Here is a 21,299-nt window from a genome sequence, read left to right on the forward strand (position 1 = left end):
ATGGGGCTCTGAAGGCAAGTGGCAGTGGGGCTCACAAAGCCCAGGAGGTACAAAGAGTCCACTGGGATGCAGGAAGAAACTGTTCTACTCTTCATTATTTTTAAAAGAGCCTTTGTTTCTTTCCTCTTTATCTCATCCTTTTAACATTTATCTTCTTGCACACATTAGTGATTCTTTGTGTAAGCAATGTGTAGGCAGAGCAGTATGGGTATATGATTTATGCAAAAATATACAGACATTGAGTTTTGGGGGTTGTGTTTGGGTTCCCCCCCAGGTTATGCAATAAAGTCGTCTATGCCTGCCTGCTGAGACAACTGAAATTCCTGCCACTTTCTGCAGTCTCAGAGGGTCAAAGAGACAGAGTCCCAGCTGAAGCTATAATGAAGAGACATCAGCATAGGTGCTTCACTATTCTTTGCCATACTGACTTTGCATTTTGGTGACTTCAATCATAGTTTAAGGACTGATGGCAACAAGACTGGATGACATCAGGGAGGCACATAAGTCCTGACAAGATTCCAATCTAGTGACCACCCTTTCAGCATATACTCCATGGTACAAATTCATACACTCCCTAGCATTTCTTTTGTCCACAAATTCTGCACAGCAGCTTCCTTTCTTTATCACAGAATTAGCCTTCTGGGGAGAAGTACATTTGTACATCCGTAACAGAATTTACACCCCTTTCAACCATTCCTGCTAAGCAAGTGCTACTGCAGTTACTAATAAAAGGATCACCTGCTCCACTTGGTTTTCAAGATGGAAAACACTTACTTTCTTCTTGCATTCGTGCTAAAATTTGCACATCTGTGACATCATTTAGCTTGTAATTAGACCCAATAGAGTCTTCATCCATCTCAGATGCACTCAATTCACTGTCCAGAGAGGATTGGGGACTTAGTGGAGGATTTCTATCTGCTGAACTTTTAAGATAACCTAGAGAAAGAAAATACAGTGGGGTTAAAAAAAAAAAAAGGGGGGGGGGAGGGGTTTGTGTAAAAAAGGCAAACTGCATTTCCTTTCCTAGTAAAAGAACCACCAATATAAAGGCAGATTATGACAGACATTGTGTCTGATAGACCAACTGAAATGTTTGACTGATTGGTTGAAAAGATGATTTACACAAGCAGAGCTGAGCCATTACCTTCTAAAAAATGACCAACTTTATAAAATCATCATAATGGTGACAAAAATTCATGACAGACAACCTTGGCTACCTGTACCTAGCTTTGACTGCTATGGAGTCCCCACAGCTCTTACACGAAGTGCAACTGTGTACATGCCCCGTTTGTGCCTTTGTTCTCATCTCCGCACTCTACCTTGCAAGATGTTAAGTTTGACTCTATCTTTCTTGGCAGTAAGGACTTCACAGAATCACAGAAGCTGGAAGGGACTTCTGGAGATCATCTAGTCCTAGCCCCCTGCCACAGCAAGTTCACCTAAAGTAGGCTGTACAGGACAGCATCTAAGAGGTTTTTGAATGACTCCATAGTGGGAGACCCCACCACTGCTCTGGGCAGTCTGCTCCAGTGGCCTACCACCCTCAGAGTTGCTCCTCATGTTTACATGAATATTGATTCAGTTTGGAATGCTCAAAACACAGCTTATCTGAGAATACTACTTGTTCTGTGTACACATCTTTACTAAACTACAACATCTGCCTTCTGGCTGACACCCCATGGTCAGCTACATCTCATCTCACTGTCCTGCAGGCACATACCAGCACTATGGCACACCATGCAAAGCAGAGCCATGTAGATTAAGGCAAAAGCTGAGTAATTGCTCTGCAGAGAATATACTGCAGTGCAGGCTTCTCTTTACAAGCCCACACTGAACTACAGATAGTTGGACTGTCAATGCAATCTTCCCTGCAAGCTAACTTGAGTTAAAGGATATTTAATAAGCCAACATTCTGACTTGAGAGTAGAGACATTTTCCAGGTATTAATTCTTCTGATGCATCTATGTTGAACAGAATAAATGCAGTAAACACTGCCAGAAGTTGATGTTCACACTGCTGGCTGCAAAGCCTTGTGGAATGCCTTTCAGTAAAATACAGTCTCCTTAGATTATACTGTTCACATCAGAGGCAGTGATGGATACACTGCATACCAAATGTTTCACTTAATAGGGAACAGGGTAGTTGAAAAGACTTTACAACTGCCAACATCTAACCTCTGAACACCTACTGTGCAACTTCCATCCCAGTCAATTACAGGGTCAGGTCTAGAAGCCACTTATATGTTAGGACTCCACAGAACTAACTCACTCTAGGTGTTTTGATCTAACTGCTAATATGCATCAGTGATTTAAGAGACATGGACTTCCAGAGAAAACATTTTGAATGTACCACATGCCAGAAAGTCTGTAAAAAGCCTGAATACTACATCCCACAAAAGATGGACAAGCTTTTGGTGTCTTTCTCACTCTAGTTCAATGTATATGTAGCCTATTTGAGTATATGAAGGAAGCAATGGAAAGACCAAACTCTCTCACACGTTTACCTGAGGTACCAGGAGGTATGAGCTGTTTCACTAATGCAGATTTCACAGGTGTTGAGGAGGGGGAGTTGAAGCCACTGCTGTAGGGGCTACTTGTATTTGGACTGTAGGAGCTGGCATAACTGACAGCACTGAAAGGGCTGCTGTACAAATTCTGCCTCTTGAGAGCTGTATGAGAGAGAAGGAGAGTGATGAATTACACTGAAGGAACCAATGAAAGATGAACACAACACTGCATCATATCTTCAGAGTGATTCAATTACTATACAATTCAAATAGAACATTTCAGTCATTGGTAAGTTTCTCATCTCCCAGACACAACCACTCTGTGGAAGGATTGGGAGAAAAAGGCAAGACAAGGTAACAACAAATAGTTTCCTTGTACCCATCAGACCTAAGTTCACTCTTCAAGATGTTCAATGCAGGCACTGGGAAGAAAGAAGGAAACAACTCAAAAGACAGTAGTAGGTAAGCTACACTAATACACATCCTCTATGCATAAGCAGGTACAAACCAGAGTGCACCATGAGGTCTAGCTTTCCAGGATTCACACAGCTGTCTAGATCCCACAGTGCTTCAACAGCAGCCCTAAGACTGGTGCCACAGAACTATCAGTGCTACCTACAGACTTTCCCCAAAGTGTAGGCTAAAATGAAATGCCACTGAGAATGGCAAGTCCTTCTGCTTACCTGCCTGGGTACCATGAACCTACTGGGCAGGTCAACTGTAGGATTATTCCCTTCTGTAGAGCTCCTGTTCTAATGCTTTGGGATTTTTCTGTCTGTGGATTTCAAGCTCACATGCAAGATCTGAAACTGGTTAATTGCCCCTGCCATTTATTGCAAATATTTCAATGTTGAAGTGTTTTCAGATTCATTTTAACCACTGGTGAACATTTTCAGGATGATACTGAAAATTCCCCTAGTTACCAGGGCTATGATTTGGTTTAGTTACTAAAATGCTCAGCATTTTACATTTCATTTTAATGTAAGAAATTTCCACAGGGGAAGTGTGAGCCCAAAGGAAATTTGTGGTGACTTTTGGCAAAATCAGTTCCTTCACTGTTGAGAGTATTTTACACCACACACCTGTGTTTTAGCAAAGAACAAATCAAGCTACACAACTTTAAACGGCAAGCTTGAGATCCAAACTTTATCATATGTAAATCTAGATTAAACTGCAGCTTGCCCAGCTGCAAGAAACTGAATTGATTAAGGCATGAGAGCACTGAAATTATGCATACATATTATAGACTGACAAGAACAGGCCTGGCAATGTATGGCAATGCTCTCAAGTGGTACTTAGAGAGGAAAGAAGGAAAAAAAAAAATCACAGAAGAAATGAAGTTATTCAAAGAATATTGTGTGACCTATCTGCAATTTAAAAATGGCTTTAATTAGCATTGGAAGAATTGGGCTACCGATAGCAGTGGACAAAAAAGGACTTGAACGTGACTAGGTGACTTTTGGAGGTCCCTTCCAACCCAAACCATTCAGAGTAAGATTTATGGGTGTGTGTTTTGACATGATAAGCCAAAAGATCGCAGCTGCATCAAACGCTGCTTTGAGCTGCAAAGCCTGCTTCAGTTCCTCCTCCTGGCCCACTTGGCTCTTGGTCACTATGTCCTCAGTTGTTCAGTTGTCCAGCCTACTAGCGTGGATATAAGTTAAGAACACCTAGAGTGTTTTAACTGGCTGTATCAGTAAGTTTTCAATTGTGCTCCAAAACAAACCAGCACCCAAGCAAACAGAGCACAAGGCAGGATGGAGGTAGAAGCAGCAGAAAGATGTTGAGATGCTGGAAGGTGTCCAGAGAAGGGCAACAAAGCTGGGGAGGGGTCTGGAGCACAGCCCTGTGAAGAGAGGCTGAGGGAGCTGGGGTTGCTTAGCCTGGAGAAAGGGAGGCTCAGGGGAGACCTTATTGCTCTCTACAACTACCTGAAAGGAGGTTGTAGCCAGGTGGGGGCTCCCAGTCAACCATCACCAGAACAAGAGGACACAGTCTCAAGCTGTGCCAGGGGAGGTTTAGGCTGGATGTTAGGAAGTTCTTCCCAGAAAGAGAGATTGTTTATTGGAATGTGCTGCCCAGGGAGGTGGTGGAGTCACCATCACTGGAGGGGTTTCAGAGGAGACTGGATGAGGCAGGTATTTGGTGCCATGGTTTAGTTGATTAGCTGGTGCTGGGTGCTAGGTTGGACTTGATGATCTCAAAGGTCTTTTCCAACCTGGTTAATTCTATTCTAATATAAATTAAAGCTGACTTGACAGCAGATTCTTTCAATTGCACCTCATGTAGAGATCCCTTCCAGACTCTAAACCAGTTAATATTACTAATGTTTTTAATTAGAGTGGAAAGAGAGCTACAGAGGATGAACGTTTATTTCCCAGCTTTCACAACAAGCCTTAAATGATATGCACTAATTTCAGCAATTAGGGACTTCAATTAATGCTACCAAGCATTCTTGAGGTACCTTCAGTTTATTTTGAGAGCGTCAGAAGGGAAACCTCCACTTTATTGCAAAGCTCAGTCAGCAAGCCCAGTAATTACAAGCTGGTTGTGCTCTGATGAAACTCCTTTGACATCAAGTTCTTCTGGCATTCACATAGGAACTCCAAAGCATCTATTCCAGCTGAATCTTTGTTCTCATGCCAGAAGAAATTTACTTTTCATCTCTTGCAGAATATGACAGTAAAAGAAACACAAACCCTAAAATCTAAGTCTGCACAACACTTATTTTGTACTTATTACACAGACAAGTGTTTTAAAATATGGACCACAAATTAGAAGACAATTGTGCTGCTGTATAACCTTCAAAACAGGCTCTTTGTGCATATCCACAATGATACAAAATATCTGATCACACAGATTTCTCTGGATGGAAAAAAAAACCCCAACCAAAACAACCCATGCTTTTGTTCTACAGAAAAGTGTGCTGTGGTACATGGTGACAGCCTGTATGCTACAGTAGATCTCATCCTAGCTTCCTTCTGCCTTCCTCAGCACTATTTTCCCCCCCAGGAAAAAAAAAATAATAAAAGAAATGGATATGAACTCATTTTTTTGGCCTAGAATTTCTGAAGCTTCTCCAAGACATGTCTGTTACTTAGGAGGGCAGGACTATTTTTACACATACAGATGTGGTCTTCATTAGGAGTGTCAGACAGCATTAGTAAGGCAGTTAACTCATCTTAACACTAAAATGATGCTGTATGAGATAAAAACCTTCGCTTACAACAGATGACACAGGTTTCCAAACACCAGAGGGGGAGGGTTAATGATCCACATTTTTGCATGTACAATTTCTTTTATCACATTCAGAAGCAGGATGCAGCATCTAACTTGTTTTAGTCAGCATCTGGTTAAATTGAACTTCAATCTTTTCCTATTGTCTAGAGCAAAAGACAGTTTGAAGCAAACTCATGCTTACATGGTTCAGAAGGATCTGCTGTATGAATCAGGTCCCATTTTTCCACATGCTAGATACATGATATTGATTATTGTTACAATTCAGTGACAAGTTCATCCCAGCAGTCCTTGTAGTAACTCAAAACAATCACTGGGCAAGTCCATCACTGAGACCAAGGCTGGCTAAACAACAGCTGGCATTGAAAAGGCTCAATGCTCAACTGAAAAGTCAAACTCAGCATGGAAAAGACAACCTGGAGGCTATGTTGGGGTTCTGGTTTGTTTGTTTGCTTGTTTTGTTGTGTTGGGGGTTTGTTTGGTTGGTTTGTTTTTTAAACACATACAGCCACACAATTCTCCTACCAGCTACACGGACCATGAGTCTGATTTCAAGTATTTAAATAGAAATGCTGCCTCAGTAAAATCTGCAATATGACCAAAGTTACTCTCTTCTAATTCTGTTCAACTATGTCTTCTAAAAGCATCTCCTCCAGAAATTCCTCCCCCTAGTATTTCTGTTCTTGCCACTGACCTCTTGATGTGCTGAAAGCCACCCTTTACTCCTCTGTTAGAATCATGCAGTAGAAAAGATGACTTCAGAAGAAAGAAGAAAACATGAACTACAAGACAGCATTTGAGACTGAGAAACAGCAAAAAGGTATTAGGTTAAAAGGACATAACAGGAACTGACAAAGAAACATCCAGGAGGATTCAGGAGAGAAAGCAACAGCAGCATGGAAAGCCTTATCCACAGAGACTGGAACCCAAATTGATAAACTGAATCAGCAACTAAGAATAGGTTGCATGATGGGTTCATGAGGTACAAGCACTACATAAAAATACAAGTCACAAGACACTCCAGAAGTTGTGGGCTCACAAGGTTACAGGCAGCACTACTTGCAAGCTCCAGAGGAGCTTCCTGTTACCCTGTAAGGAGGCTGGTTGCTACAGAGGCCAGTTTTCTTTTGTTACAAATTCATTTTTCCATGCAATTCTCCCCACCCAGCAGTATTAGTGACCACCTCCTCTGTCACTAATATTTTCCTCTTACAAACACTGTAGGTGAATTGTGGGATTCTTCCAAGTATCACTGCCAGAGGCAGATTCTCAGGCCTATGGAAAAAAAAGAGTAAAGTTGCCTAGATAAATCACTTCAGTGAGCAAACTCTGAAGTTGTCTATTTCATAGGGAAGCTTCCTGCAACCACTTCAAATCTGACAATTCCTACAAAGGTAACAGAATTTGTGGTACATCTGGAAGATTTCTTTTCAGAACTGAGTGGAAGTTAAACTATGAATATATTTGCTCATGCTTAACTTAACTACTGAATATTTAGCACTGTATAAACACTCAGTAGTACTCAAATTCCCAAACTTGTATCACTGTTAACAAATCTCTCTGATCTGGGTACTTTAAGGTGTTCAGAGTTTCAGTCTTTGCCTGTACCAAGCTATGTATCATGTTAGCTCTGAAATTATGCATGCCAAAGGCAGCACACAGAAAGCAAACAGGGGAAGAGCAAAGGTGACTCAAACTGAAGGCACTTTCACCATTTCTACAAGAATAAGAAATGGCCTTTTTATTACATCTACCAGCAATGTTTTCAACATTTTAAGAAACATTTCAGTATAAGCCAGAACAAAGACTGAATTGTTCCAGAAAAGAATCCAAGGAGAGGGGGGGAAAAAACAGTTACTGTCAAATGAACTCAAAAGTTTATGTACAACCATGTAAAGGAGCTGATAGTTGGGAATGCTTCTGGAACTGTGTGTTCATGTATTCTTAGCTCAAACCAAATCATTCTGCTAATTCCTAGAGATAGCAGCTACAATGGATCACACACAGTGCAACACTGCAATGAGATGGAAATACAGGGAGAGAGCAAATACTAATAGCAAGAAAGTTATTTCTCAATGTAACTTTTTAAGAAGAAGGAAAAAAGAAAAGGCTCCAACAAAGGAATTAAAATAAAGCCAGAAATCAGAGGGAATTCTAATCAGACCTTCAGCATCTTGCTGCTGGGAATAAAAGGGTAGAAAACCTAAGCTACCATCTGCTCAGGTCCAAACACTCAGTACTTCTCCAGTCTTGACATAACCACCTAATCTGTATCCAGGAAGAATCATGAACTCTGGATTTTTTTTAATCCTACTGTGATGATAAGCTTAAAGTTACTGGGGATGGAAGGCAAAGAACTCAGTATTACTGCCCCAGAGTATTCAAAAACGCCAGCCTCCACTTCCTTAGCTGACATGAAATAGCTCATCTAGCAGGAAACTAACAGACTGATAAGCACCTCATTATGATAGTTTAATACTGGCTTCTATTTTAAAATAAAACAACAAAGCCTCAGAGTTAAGGGCATTGTTTCTCCCTGAAAACTTCTGACCACGTTGTAACCATGCAGGTACCGTTAAAACTCTGAAATTGTGATTCATGGTCTAAAGCTTCACTTTATTCATCCAAATGAGTAGAATGGATTACTGTTTGCAAACCATAATGAACATTTCTGTATCTCACCCTGCTCTCTCTCACCTATCCATCAGCTAAAGCCGACTCTGTTTCAGAATAAATATGCACAACCATGGGGCATTAGTATGCAGGGACTCACCTGACATTGTCTGTTCCAGCCTGTGAATCAGTGACTTCTTAGCAGATTCAACATCAGGACTTGGATAATCCAAAACCTGCCTGCACCAAACTAATGGACTGACACATTTTTGCACTGAAGGCAGCTTCTTCTTTGGGGATGTATATAACCTGTAAAGGAGAGGGGAAAAAATAATCTATGAAGACAGGGAAAATGAGCACAAGAGCAGGCATGTAACAAAATACCAAATACCATTCTGGTTTTGTAAGATTATTCACACTGCTATACCCAAATGTAAAGAAAGCACAAGTTTTACCTTTTATTATTCTGGATACAGCATAATGCTGATAACTTATACCCAGCCAAGGACTTCTGGCAAGAAGTGGTGCCTGTACTGACACACTGGGATATACAACCTGATGTGCCAGAGAAAGCAAATCTTCACCTTTCAGACAGCTCAGGTACATGGACAATTTCACTATGCCACATCCATGTAAAAATCAGGATCAATCTTTTCAGATTTAAGAAACATTCACCTGGAAGCTGGAAACAAAGCACTATGCAACTGCTTTTTTTTCCTAAGCACAAAGAGGTAACAAGTAATAAGCATCTTAACAGCCACGAAGCAGGGCTAAAGGACATGAAACACATCTACTACTTCAGCAGTCTTTAACAATAAATGTCTCATTTTGACTTGTCATTTCTGTCCTAGCACCTGATCCTTTAGTTTTCCTTTGAACACAGAACAAAGGGACTATCTCTGTCCTGAGGGTATACTGTCAAGCATTAAAAACAAGGAACAAGAGATAATGCACATAGGAGAGTAGAGAAAAAAATTAAGATCTTGTTGTCTTGCAGGACATGCTGAGGCCTATCAGCATCTCCATTTATTTTAACATCAGTATTCCATGACTGAAGAAAGAAGTCTGAAGCCTTCAGACTGGAACACATTCAGCTGAAAATGTCTCCGTCCTCAATGAAAAGATTACAGGAAGAGTCATAACCACACTCAAAATAGGGATATTTAAGCCTGATCTTTGGACTAGAACCAAGCCTGGAAACATTCTTTTTGCTTCAGCAAAAACCCAACAACGAAGTGCAAGACCTGCAGCTCTAACTAGAGCTTATGCATATGCTAAAATGGATAAATGAGTGTTTCTTCTAGGAGTAATGACAGACTTCATACTCCAAGTGAATATGGTTATATGCCACACTAACTTAGGAACATTTGACAGCCTCATCAACCATGTTTCCATACAGAACAGACAGCAAAAATCTTTGTTTCCTCTGTGTCAATGATATCAGCCACACAAAAGTTATTTTTCCCCAGCTCTATTACAAGATTAGCTGATTATTCCTCTGTAATTCTGGAACCTGAACTCAGTTTGTTTTATAAACAGCTTTAAAAGATTTACTTTTAACTACTCCTGAGGTCACCTCTTACAAAAGCTTCCATATGCTTATAAACCCATGAATCTCTCACCCAAAACACTGACCACTTGGTTTAGAGCATGCGGTGAAACACACTCCCCTCAAACACTGAAATCAGAAAGGTGCCTTTGCAAATGCAGGAGAGAGGACTGTTGTTAGCTGCTAGGTTTTCAAACAAGGATGAAGCTCTTTGTAGCAATACAAGCAGCCAGCGCCACACACTGTAGTCCATCTGGCTCATGCTGCTCAGTACCATGCTGGTCATTAAAATGGATTTTGTAGAAATCCTTACAATCTTCACAGGCACTCTGCCCACAAGAAAAGCTAAGAGCCCTGAGGATCCTTGGAAAGCACAAGAATCACTTCATCTTTACACTTCTGTGTAAATAATTACACAAACTGCTGTCCTTTCTGTGATTACCTGCCTGTAGTTAAAAGTAATGTTTAACATTCAGTAGCTCTCTAACACTCCAAACTGACTGTCTTCTCAGCATGTATTCTCTTCTGTCCTAGGGTACGGCTACACAAAGTGTCAAAGCCAAGGGACAGCTACTGTGCTGCACAGGCTAGGCTCACTCTGGATAGCTCACATGCCTTGGTGTGTTGGAGAAGTTCCATGCACATTTGAAGTGTTTACAGTAATGCCAACTATAGAGCAGGCAAGAAACTAAATGCATGTCCTCTTCCAAAGACACACAAAAAAAATACCTCCACCAAACCTACAAGGCTGATGAAGTACTTTAAGCTTCAATACCTTCTTTTCTGCTATTTCCAGTCATTATGTTTGCTTCAGTTTATTTACTGAAGCCATCCAGGCTCCCACAGCTCCCACTTTCCCCCCTTCCTTAATAACCAAACATACATTGCATATTCTCCTACTTCTTGCCAGTCACCTGGTTTTCCTTTCACAGCCTTTGTCTCACACCTTACCCTTCAAGGCAGAAGTTCAGAATGCATGTATTTCATGCAACTCCCCACCTCATGACAAACACACATGCATTGATACAGGAACACAATGGCTCTTTCAGGACAGCTCTTTGCACATCATGAAGTTAAAGTCTATTACAAAGCAGTGGTCTTAATTTCCCATCCGATTAAGAACAGGCAAGCTCACACTTAATTCTCACATGACTTAATTCAACTAGGTCTGTCTGATTTGGATTAAAAGTAAACACCAAGGGCAAAGCTGAAAAATCAGTGACACTTCTACTTCCTCTCCTCCCATCAGCAGGAAGGGAAAAAACAGCAAGGAGATTGTGAAGCATGCACAAATAACTGAAATAGGGCTAAATGATCTTCTCTGTCAAACTGATGTTTAACCCAAAAGGTATCTGTGTCCAGCTCTGGACTCCCCAGTTCAAGGAAAACAGGGAACTGCTTAAGAAGGTACAGCAAAAGGCTACAAAGATGATTAGAGGACTAAAACATCCGTCTTATGAAGAATTGCTGAGGGACTTGGTGGTTTTAGCCTGGAGAAGACTTGAGGGAGGAATCTTATCAATAGTTAAAGGGTGGGTGTCAGGAAGATGGGGCCAGTCTTTTGTGAGTGGTCACAAATATCACTTGTCCAATGACAGGACAAGAGGTAATGGGCATAAACCTGAACACAGGAAGTTCCACGTAAGCATAAGGAGGAACTTCTTTACTTTGAGGGTGGAGCAGCACTGGAACAGGTTGCCCAAAGAAGTGGGCGAGTCTCCACATCTGGATGCTGCTGTGCAACCTGCTCTAGGTGATGTTAGGGTGATTGGACTCAATTGTCTCTGGAGATCCCTTCCAACCCCTGTGATTCTGTGTATCACTCGTCCTGAAGAGATTCATTCCCATCTGTACCTGTTAATGCACTCTGCAGCAACACAACAGCACTCTTTGGCAGCACAATCTGTTCAAGATTGAAGATTACCTACAGTAAGAGGCTTCATACATCTTTCAACACTACTAAATCACTTTCTCAAAACAGGAAGTTGAAAACGATTGAGGAAGCTGACAGCTTGCAGTTACCACCCCTACAACAAATGTTAACATACTGGAAACCTACACTCCAGTTGCTCCACAAGACAGTAAAGGCTCCACAATTCAGCAACAGAAGGTCAAGTGAAAGAAAGCAGTATATAAAAAGCAGCTGAGGAGCTTTGACCTATTTTGAAGCAGTGTCTTAAGAAGGCCAGACACTACAATTCTGCTGCACACAGTAATATTCCCTTCCTTCAGCTGCCACTAGTCAACTATGCCCCAGCAATGCCAGTCTGAAGTTTCAAGCAGCCAGGAGCTCTACTGATTAGTTCCAGGAAGGCACAGCACACAAAGGGCAGAGCTTTAGCAGCAGGCTGCCTCTGCCAGCTCAGATCACGTCAGCTGGAACGGACAAGCTGTAACACATTGCGCTGGGACACAGCTGAGGTGGAACACACTGAAGGAAGAGAACACAACAGTGAGGTAGGAACAGAATAGCTATAGAAGGCTTACCTCACCTGAGGAACACCTCCCTGTGCATTAAAATACAAGAGGCTAGCTGCCACAGGCAAGGAACCAGAAGCCAAGATTCTAATTAGGAAGAAAGGCAGAGTCTTTGTGTATCAAAATCCTTCTACAGCTCAGTAGAAGGGAGAGGGAGAAAACAAGCAGATGAATATGAAGTCACAGACCCAAATAAGAAAGAAGATGGCAAGTGGAAGGAACTTTGAGTTAGAGGTCATTAACCTGAAGAGAAAAATGACAGATGCAAGAGAGGCAATGAAACAGAATGGACAAAACATAGTGCAGGTAAAAGCAGGATTGAGAAAGCAACCTGAAGATGTGAAGAAAATCAAAAATACTTGCAAAAAAATATTCAGAAATCTAAGGACAGATCGATAAGAAGTTCCCCTAAAATACAAGAGAGAAATTCCACAATGAAAAGCTGCTGAAAATAAATCAATCATGAGATCATTACTGGACAGTCTGGGAAACAGACAATTTAGAACTCCACAATGTCAATCCAAACTCTTTTGGATCAATCAGTAAGTTCCAGGAGAAGCCATTTGGAGCAAATTCAGTAAGTTAAAATTTAAGATGGCTTTTGAATAAACAGATACAGGTAAAGATCTGAAGATCTCTGATAAAGAAAAAGGTAATCCAAAGCCTAAATGGCATTCCTGCATGTATCTGGCTCACAAGAGTCCCTCCTTCCTTCACTCCCATAAAGTTCTCATCCTGCAGTTGTAACTGACAGACACATTGCTCAGCTAATGACTAATTTGTTGGTGTACTTAACTGAATGCTTCTAGCTTTTAAAGATGAATGAGATACAGCAACACTCCAGGTCTCTCAAAATGAGATGAATGCTGCAAAAATGCTTTAACAAGCTCATTAAACCATCAAATTGGAAGAGCATGTCTCAGCTGCAGGATGTGATTTTCAAGTAGAGTTGGGAGGATTCAGAGAGGTTGCAGAGTGCAACTGAGAACACAACTACCTTCCTGTCACCAACAATTAAAGATAATTAGCTGTGCCCTGGCTAGTGGCTGGAAATTAATGCCAGTATCCATTTCCTCATCTCCAAAGAATATGCTTCTTTCCGAAAGGAATGTCCATGGGACAGCAATGTGCCCTTGTATCCTGGGGCACATCAAGAAAAGTGTGGCCAGCAGGTCTAGGGAAGGTCTTCCTCCCTACTCTGCCCTGCTGACACCACACCTGCAATACTGTGTCCAGTTTTGGGCTCCTCAGTTCAAGACAGACAGGGATCTACTGGAAAGCCATGAGAATGAGGAGACTTGAGCACCTACCCTACAAAGAGAGACTGAGAGCCCTTGGGCTATTTAGTCTTGAGAAGACTGAGAGGGGATCTGATCAATGTCTATCAATAGCTGAGGGGTGGGGGGCAAGTGGAGGGGGCCAAGCTCTTTTCAGTGGTGCACAGTACTAAGACAAGGAACAACAGGTACAAGCTTGAACATAGAAGGTTTCAGCTCAACATGAGGAGAAACTTCTTTACAGTGAGGGTGCCAGAGCCCTGGAGCAGGCTGCCCAGAGAGGTTGTGCAGTCTCCTTCTCTGGAGACTTTCCAACCCCACCTGGATGCATTCCTGTGCAGACTACCTTAAGTGATCCTGCTTTGGCAGGGGGGTTGGACTGGATGGTCTCTGGAGGTCCCTTCCAACCTCTAACGTACTGTGATAGTGTGACAATGGGGAAAGGGGTCTTCAAAATCTTGGAAGACTCCTCTAACACCACCATGAAACTTCCCCAGAACTGTCACAAAACCCATACAACTGCCCACTCTTTGAGAAGCCTTTCAGAAGGGATGTTAAGAGTATACAGGCTCTGATGTGGTCCTGCTGATACTTAAAAGGTGCTCCTTTTAAGTTGAGAAGTTCTGTGGCCTAAATGTGTTCCAAATACAGGTCTCCTTAATTACTAGGCTTGAGAGCTCTAATAACACCTACAAACAGTAGGGATGTGAATCATGCCTGAACAAAACACGATCATGACATGAATTTCAGAATACCATTAATAAAGGAAATTCATGTCAGAGTGTCAAACATAAATGTATCATAGAGGTATCAAACATAAGTATCAACCTTAAACACCATAATGTCACAAGAAATTAGAAATGGGGGGAAAAGAATTTCTTCCTTCAGTCCTCAAACATCTGTTTCAAGAGGGGATCTTATTAATGTTTATCAATATCTGAAGGGTAGGCTTCAAGGTGAGGTGCCAGTCTCTTTTCAACAGTGTCCTGCGACAGGACAAGGGGCAATGGATACAATCTGGAACAGAGGAGGTTCCACCTCAACACCAGGAGACACTTTACTGTGAGGGTGATGGAACCCTGGAAGAGGCTGCCCAGAGAGGTTGTGGAGTCTCCTTCTCCGTAGATATCCCATCTGGATGCAGTCCTGTGTGACCTGCCCTGGGTCATCCTGCTTTGGCAGGGGTTTGGATTTGAGGATATCCAAAGGTCCCTTCCAAACTTTACCATTCTATGAAATGTAGATATCTCAAAGACATTAGTCAAATGGAATATCATTTGATACTACAGCAGTCATTTCATTTGACAAACTGGTAACTTCTCTAATCCTTAGTTCTCTCACATGCTGCTTCTCCAACTAGGATGATAATTTGCAAAGCCATTATCTGAACTCTGTTAAAAACCAACTTTAAATCAGATTGACGTTTAATCTGCCACAAAATGAAAAGCATCAACTTCTCTTTTAGTTAGGTTACAGGGCAGGAATTGATCAGAACCTGTCCAGTTTCCAAGAGACCTAAATCACATTAATAAGTGGCATTTTAGCAGCTAAGGATGAATTGCTGCAATGTAATGTCAGCAATGGGAGCTCATTCAGGTGTAGCTCTATCCTGAAACACCCACCTGACACTTCACTAGGCTCACTATGAGAGAATTCAGGGTTCTAAAACAAAGTTAGTGCTCAAAGGGTTTTAAGCAGTATGAGCTGAAAGACAATAATTACAGATTGCAACCACATTCGGACCTCAGTCAGCCAGCCAACTAACTGGAAAGGATGACTACAAGAGAAATGTAGACTACCAAAGATAGGTGCCAATTTAATAGACATAGCTGCTGAATGAGAATGTGTCTAAACAGCAGAGCTACTCACTTTCCATTTTAACTAAACAGGATACCAGACCAATATGAGGTCTTCAATAACACTACAAATGTAACTTTGAACTCTCAACATCAATGTAAACAACCCAGCAGTCATTTCACTTTAAACAGTGACCAACTGCCTTTTGTTTGTAAATTAAGTCAGTGAGCAACAGCTATTTCAATCCTACCAAGGAACCGTGACACTGTAGTGACATGAAAACACTGGTAAGTGCTAGGCTGGCATCACCTGTGCCCAGGGGGCCTACCTAGAAGGCCAGTGGCATCCTGGCCTGCATCAGGAATAGTGTGGCCAGCAGGAGCAGGGAAGTCATTCTGCCCTGTATTCAGCACTGCTTAGGCCACACCTTGAGTCCTGTGTCCAGTTCTGGGCCCCTCAGTTTAGGAAAGATGTTGAGATGCTGGAAGGTGTCCAGAGAATGGCAACAAAGCTGGGGAGGGTCTGGAGCACAGCCCTGTGAGGAGAGGCTGAGGGAGCTGGGGTTGCTTAGCCTAGAGAAGAGGAGGTTCAGGGGAGACCTTATTGCTCTCTACAACTCCCTGAAGGGAAGTTGCAGCCAGGTGGGAGTTGGTCTCTTCTCCCAGGCAACCAGCACCAGAACAAGAGGACACAGTCTCAAGCTGTGCCAGGGGAGGTTTAGACTGGGTGTTAGAAGTTCTTCCCAGAGAGAGTGATTGACCATTGGAATGTGCTGCCCAGGGAGGTGGTGGAGTCACCACCACTGGGAGTGTTTAAGAAGAGACTGGATGGGGCACTTGGTGCCATGGTTTAGTTGATCAGATGGTGTTGGGTGATAGGTTGGACTTGATGATCTCAAAGGTCTTTTCCAACTACCATTTAAAGAGGACACAAGTTCCGAAGTTTGATGAGCAATTATATGGACAAAACCAACACACAGGAAGCTCTAGGCTCACTGGTGCACATAAATCTGGGAGACAAAACACTGCTATGTTTTCCTCATGTTTAAAAGAAACCTGCTCAGAAAGTTCAGCTCAGTGCCTAACAAGTTGCCACAAATCAAGTTACAGTGGGTTTGCAGCACATTAACCAACCTCCAGTAATTGCCCACGTGTGCACACTTAACCTGCAATAAACTTGGGACAGCTCACGTCTGAAAAGCAGCTGAGCAAGCCACCTTATGTACTGTTACCAAGTTGTCTCCAATGTGCTATATATCCACACCCAACCTTACCCAGCAAGTCAGGCAAGGAGCTATGCATCTTGCCCTGCCCCTCTGGAGATTTCTCCACCTGATCCCCCCCATACTGCCCTTTTGTCTTTTTAATTAACTAACAATAACAACAAAAAAAGGGTCTGTGCAGCTTGAAACTGGGGGAAAAGAGTGGTTTGATCCAATCTGGTTCAAGAACAGCTAAATAGGAACACCTATGAAATAGTTTACCAAAGTCACTGGTAACTTCTTGAGGAAATAATTATCATGCCTAAGGCAAAGTCTCCATGGGCCCAGGCACAACTCAGTTCTGTCAGCATGTTCACAGTGGCAACCTGCTAGAAAGTTTCAGCACATTAAACAGGGTTCAGAAGCACATGGCTAAGAAACTCTATCTGAAGTCACTGAAATACTTGCAGCTATTTAACTCTGATTTGAAGGTCATCTTATGGCTGAACTCTTTTAAAACCTAAAGCACATCTGGATTTAACTAATGACAGCAAAGAAAAACAAACAAAAACCCCAAACCAACCTGGTCCCAAAGTGCACTAACACCGTAATGCTGTTTTAATAGCCAATGCTGCTACCAAAGCAGCACTACAAAAAAATTCTTTTCATGTGGTAGTAGTCTAGGGCAATTCCACCTTCTCCTTTCCCATTTTTCACTTCACACTTGTGTCCTATGTAGACTTCTCTAAAAGCACTTAAAGAATTAAAACCTAAAAATGAGATGCTTGGTTCTCAACTGCAGATTTAAAAACCAAGGCATCACATTCCAGCAATCCATTTCAGTTCCATCTCAAATCCACAGCCAAACCTCACAGGCACTAATCTCATGAGAGCATTAAACATAAAACAACGTAATTTCAGCCATGAAGAAAACTATTTCTTCTGCCACTACAAGGCTGCAATTTCCTAATGGGGTGTGTGAATACAAGGACTGAAAAAACCCCACCTTTATTGCACAAAAGCAAAGAGCAGAACAGAGACAATCAGCACCCTACATCACCTATTATCTTCCACAGCAAGGTTCTTCTGAAATCAAAAGTAAAGACAAATCTATGTAGACAATCAAAACAGCTAAGAGGAATTACTGCTTTATGCACAAACTGCAATTTAAATACAGTTTGTTTCCACGTGAGGTCTCCTTAGCTGGGAAGTGGTCTTTGCTTTCTACAGTGACGTAATCTCCTAATTTAAACAGGATTTTGGGTTAAGCAGTAGTGATCCAAATCCATTTGAGCCTGAAAGAGCTGACATGAGGTTTGAATTTTGAGTACATGCACTCCTTCAGTTGATTCAATTATTTTTTGAGTGACCTGGCCTAACTGAGGCCTTAGCAGTGGGATCTTTATGAAACAGTTTAAGAGAAGTCCACTTACACCATCCCTCCTATTTTCACAAACTTGTTGCTTTTTGATTGCTCTGCCAAGTCTCTGAAAATGGTCAATTTCACTTACAGCACTAACCTCCATTCATCAAATGTAGAAAGTCATCCCACCTTGATAAGAAAAATAGGTTTGGAGCATTTAGTACCTCAACAACTGAAACAAATGGTGGTCATAAATTCCAGGAGTTTGGTTTCCTTTTTTATAGTGCAACTGCTCAAAATAAATATGTCATCAATCAAGCCAAACCACATTTATCAGAAAGTGCATATTAAACTACAGCATGGGAGGGGGAAAGAAAAGGGTTTCATTACATAGCCATACTTCACACAGAATCACATCAACCAGGTTGGAAGAGACCTCCAAGATCAAGTCCAACCAATCACCCAACCCTAACTAATCACCTTGACCACAGCACTAAGTGCCTCATCCAGGCTTTTCTTAAACACCTCCAGGGAGGCAGACTCCACCACCTCCCTGGGCAGCACATACCAATGGGCAATCTCTCTTGCTGAGAAGAATTTCTTTCTGAGAATATACTTTTTTATATGCAGGCCAACTTTTAACAACTGCTCTTTTCTAGGGGTCTCAGTCTATGATTGAAAATTAACATTACAGTTGCTAAAACATTAGGTAAGGAATGAAGATATGGTGTAGACTACATTCAAGTTTTGATGCCTGCTGAGGTTTGTAACTTGCACAGAAACATGAGTGAAGCCACAACAGGCAGCATTAAGGAATGTGCCAAACACCTGACACCAGTAAGAGCAGTGCTCAGCAAACTGTGCTGCCTGCCCCATGAGTGCCCAGCACTGCATAAACAAAACCACGCAGCATTTCTGCTGTCACTGTCACCAGCCCCTCTCTTGTGACATTAACTTCCACCAACGAGTTGCATTATGCTGTCCATGATTTAGGATTCATACATGAAACAGTAACACCTATTGTCACTAGAATTCATGACATTCACAAGCTTGGCCACTCCACTCCAAATGTATCATATTCCATTTCCCTCTTGCTATATAAACCGGCCGATTGCAAGGCATAAATGGAGAAATGAGAGTAGCTGCTTTGCACAGGCTCATCATTTGGAAGATGATGCCTTGTGTTAATTTAGCAAAGTCGAGCTGGATGAGCATAAGCTGATGCTCTCATACTTCTCCAGTGGCTCAGGCTGGATGTCAGGCAAATGATTCTCCAAGGAAGCACACACATTGTGTCTCCTCCCTGAGCAACTAAACATTGCTCACACATGACACCATTCCAGTGCTCCTAAAGGAGGTTCTAACTCTAAAACGCATTTTCTTTCTTTGTTTTTTCAAATTGTCTGGCTGTTCCCTCACAAAGATCTTTGTGGGTCAGCCTACAACCAGTTCTGACCCTTGTCAGACTGCTTTTGTTACACGCTTCTCCTCCCTGGACACGCTTCCCTTGTGTTTCTCTGCTGACACTGTGCTCCTCCCCTCCATTTCTCCCGCAGCTACTGTCAGGGGAAACTTCAATAAGACAGCTGGGGATCAGCATGTTAAGGGAGAGCAAACCTTGATTCTCAGTAGAAGCTCATCCAAGTGTAATAACGACAAGGTGAGCTGCCACCTGTGTGTCTTTCTGCTGAAGCAGCAGGGTAAGCAGTCTATTTTAAAAGAGAGGAATCACCTGAGGTAAATTGTGGTCCTACCCAGTAGAAATAAACGAAAACACCTGAGGACAACACGTTTATGAGATGTAGGAGCATGTTTACCTCTGCTGCCTCTACAGCTGGAAGAAATCAAGGCTTAAAACATGCTGGATGCACGCTTGAAGAAGCATAACAGTACCTGGGAGCTAATTCTACAGCACCCCAGATACCTTCCACAAGTTTCTCAGCACCTCCGCACCTTCTGAACTTGTGAAAACACCAACAACTGATTGAGGGGCAGCACTGGAGCACACTCCGGGCTCCAGTGACCCAACAGAACGCCCTCAACCACGACCGAACAAAAGCGGCGAGCTGCAGGCCTCCCGGGAGGTGCGATGCGATGTGCAGAAACCGAAATACCCTTCCCCTGCAGGCTTCAGCACATCTTGGAGAGCGAATCCCTTCATCCAGCCCCAGAGGGCGAGGCTGCCTCTCGACACAAAGCCCGGAGACCACCTCCAACACCAGGCACACGTCTAGAAACGGCACCTTCCCCCCAGAGGACAGCGGGGTAGGGGCAGGATGGTTGCTTTTCCGCCTACCGGCGGCGGGGAGCAGCGGAGAGGAGAGCAGTGGTGAGGGGCACCCCCACCCCATCCCCGCCCCGGCCGCCTCCTCACCAGCTGGTCTCGTCCTCCTCGCAGCCGGCCAAGCGCTCCAGCTCCTCCGGCCTGAGCAGCGCCGCGTCGTCCAAGAGGCCATGGCCCTCCCCTCCGGCCGCGACGCCGCCGGGCTCCTCGAGAGGCGGCCGCCTGGCAGCGGCCCTGGGGCTGAGGCAGCGGCCGTCGGGCGGGGAGGCGGTGGGGGGCGACGGGGAAGGCCCTCCGCCCAGGAGGCGCTTGGGGCTGGCGGGGGCGGCGGGCAGGGCGCCGTGGCGGCTGCGGAGCTGCTCGTTCTGCTTTTCCAGCTTCTTCACCAGCTCCTGCAGCTTCCGCACCTCCGCGTCCGCGTTCACGCCTGAGCCGACGTCCTCCATGGCGCCCGCCGGCAGAGGGGCGGCTGACGCGGGGAAGGGCGGCCGCGCCGCCCCCGTCTACATGGCCGGGCGGCCCGCGGCGGGGGAGGGCTGTGGGGCGGCGGGGCGGGCCGCGGGCGCTCGCCTGCTGCTGCCTCTGCCGCCTCCTCCTCCTCAGCAGCGCCGGCGGCTGGGGGGAGGGACAGAGGACGCGCATCCGGCCGCCGCCATCTCGCCACCTCCCTCGGCCTGGCTCTCGGCTGTGGCGTCAGAGGCGTAACCCGGAAGCGGCGCCTCCGCTGCGGTAGGGGGGGTGTCGCCGGGGCTGCCGTGACGTCGCCGGGCCCCTGCCGCTGTCGCCGGGGCGGGTGCTAGGGCTGAGGCGCCTCTGAGGACTGGGGCTGCTCCGAAGGCTGAGGCGCCTCCCGCCGCCTCTTGCCGCCCCTGCTGGGGAAAACCTTTCCTCACCGCCGCCGGGCGCCGTGTGAGCGGCTGCTCCGGTAGCCTCCCTGCTGAGGGAACAGCCTGGGCTGGCCTCCAGTCCCGTCTCCTGGCGATTGCAGGTCCCA

At 44.0% G+C, this 21,299-nt stretch overlaps 1 protein-coding gene across 3 annotated transcripts in view; it reads right to left on the reverse strand.

Moving 5' to 3' along the window:
• Positions 1-20,950, reverse strand: part of SLAIN2 (SLAIN motif family member 2) — a 38,686-nt gene extending 17,736 nt beyond the window's left edge. Inside the window, exons 1-4 of one of the 3 annotated variants that reach the window (XM_054163580.1) lie at positions 20,396-20,948; positions 8,517-8,665; positions 2,504-2,668; positions 775-936 (exon numbers count right to left, since the gene is read on the reverse strand). In XM_054163580.1, coding sequence (XP_054019555.1) covers positions 775-936; positions 2,504-2,668; positions 8,517-8,665; positions 20,396-20,751 — 832 coding nt within the window. In that variant the 5' untranslated portion in view covers positions 20,752-20,948. Of the gene's footprint in view, positions 1-774; positions 937-2,503; positions 2,669-8,516; positions 8,666-20,395 lie in introns of all 3 variants that reach the window. The other 2 variants (XM_054163587.1, XM_054163593.1) reach the window with 2 other exon arrangements.
• Between the last annotated feature and the right edge of the window lie 349 nt (positions 20,951-21,299).

This window comes from Dryobates pubescens, chromosome 1 (assembly GCF_014839835.1).
Source record: "Dryobates pubescens isolate bDryPub1 chromosome 1, bDryPub1.pri, whole genome shotgun sequence".
Lineage (NCBI taxonomy): Eukaryota > Metazoa > Chordata > Aves > Piciformes > Picidae > Dryobates > Dryobates pubescens.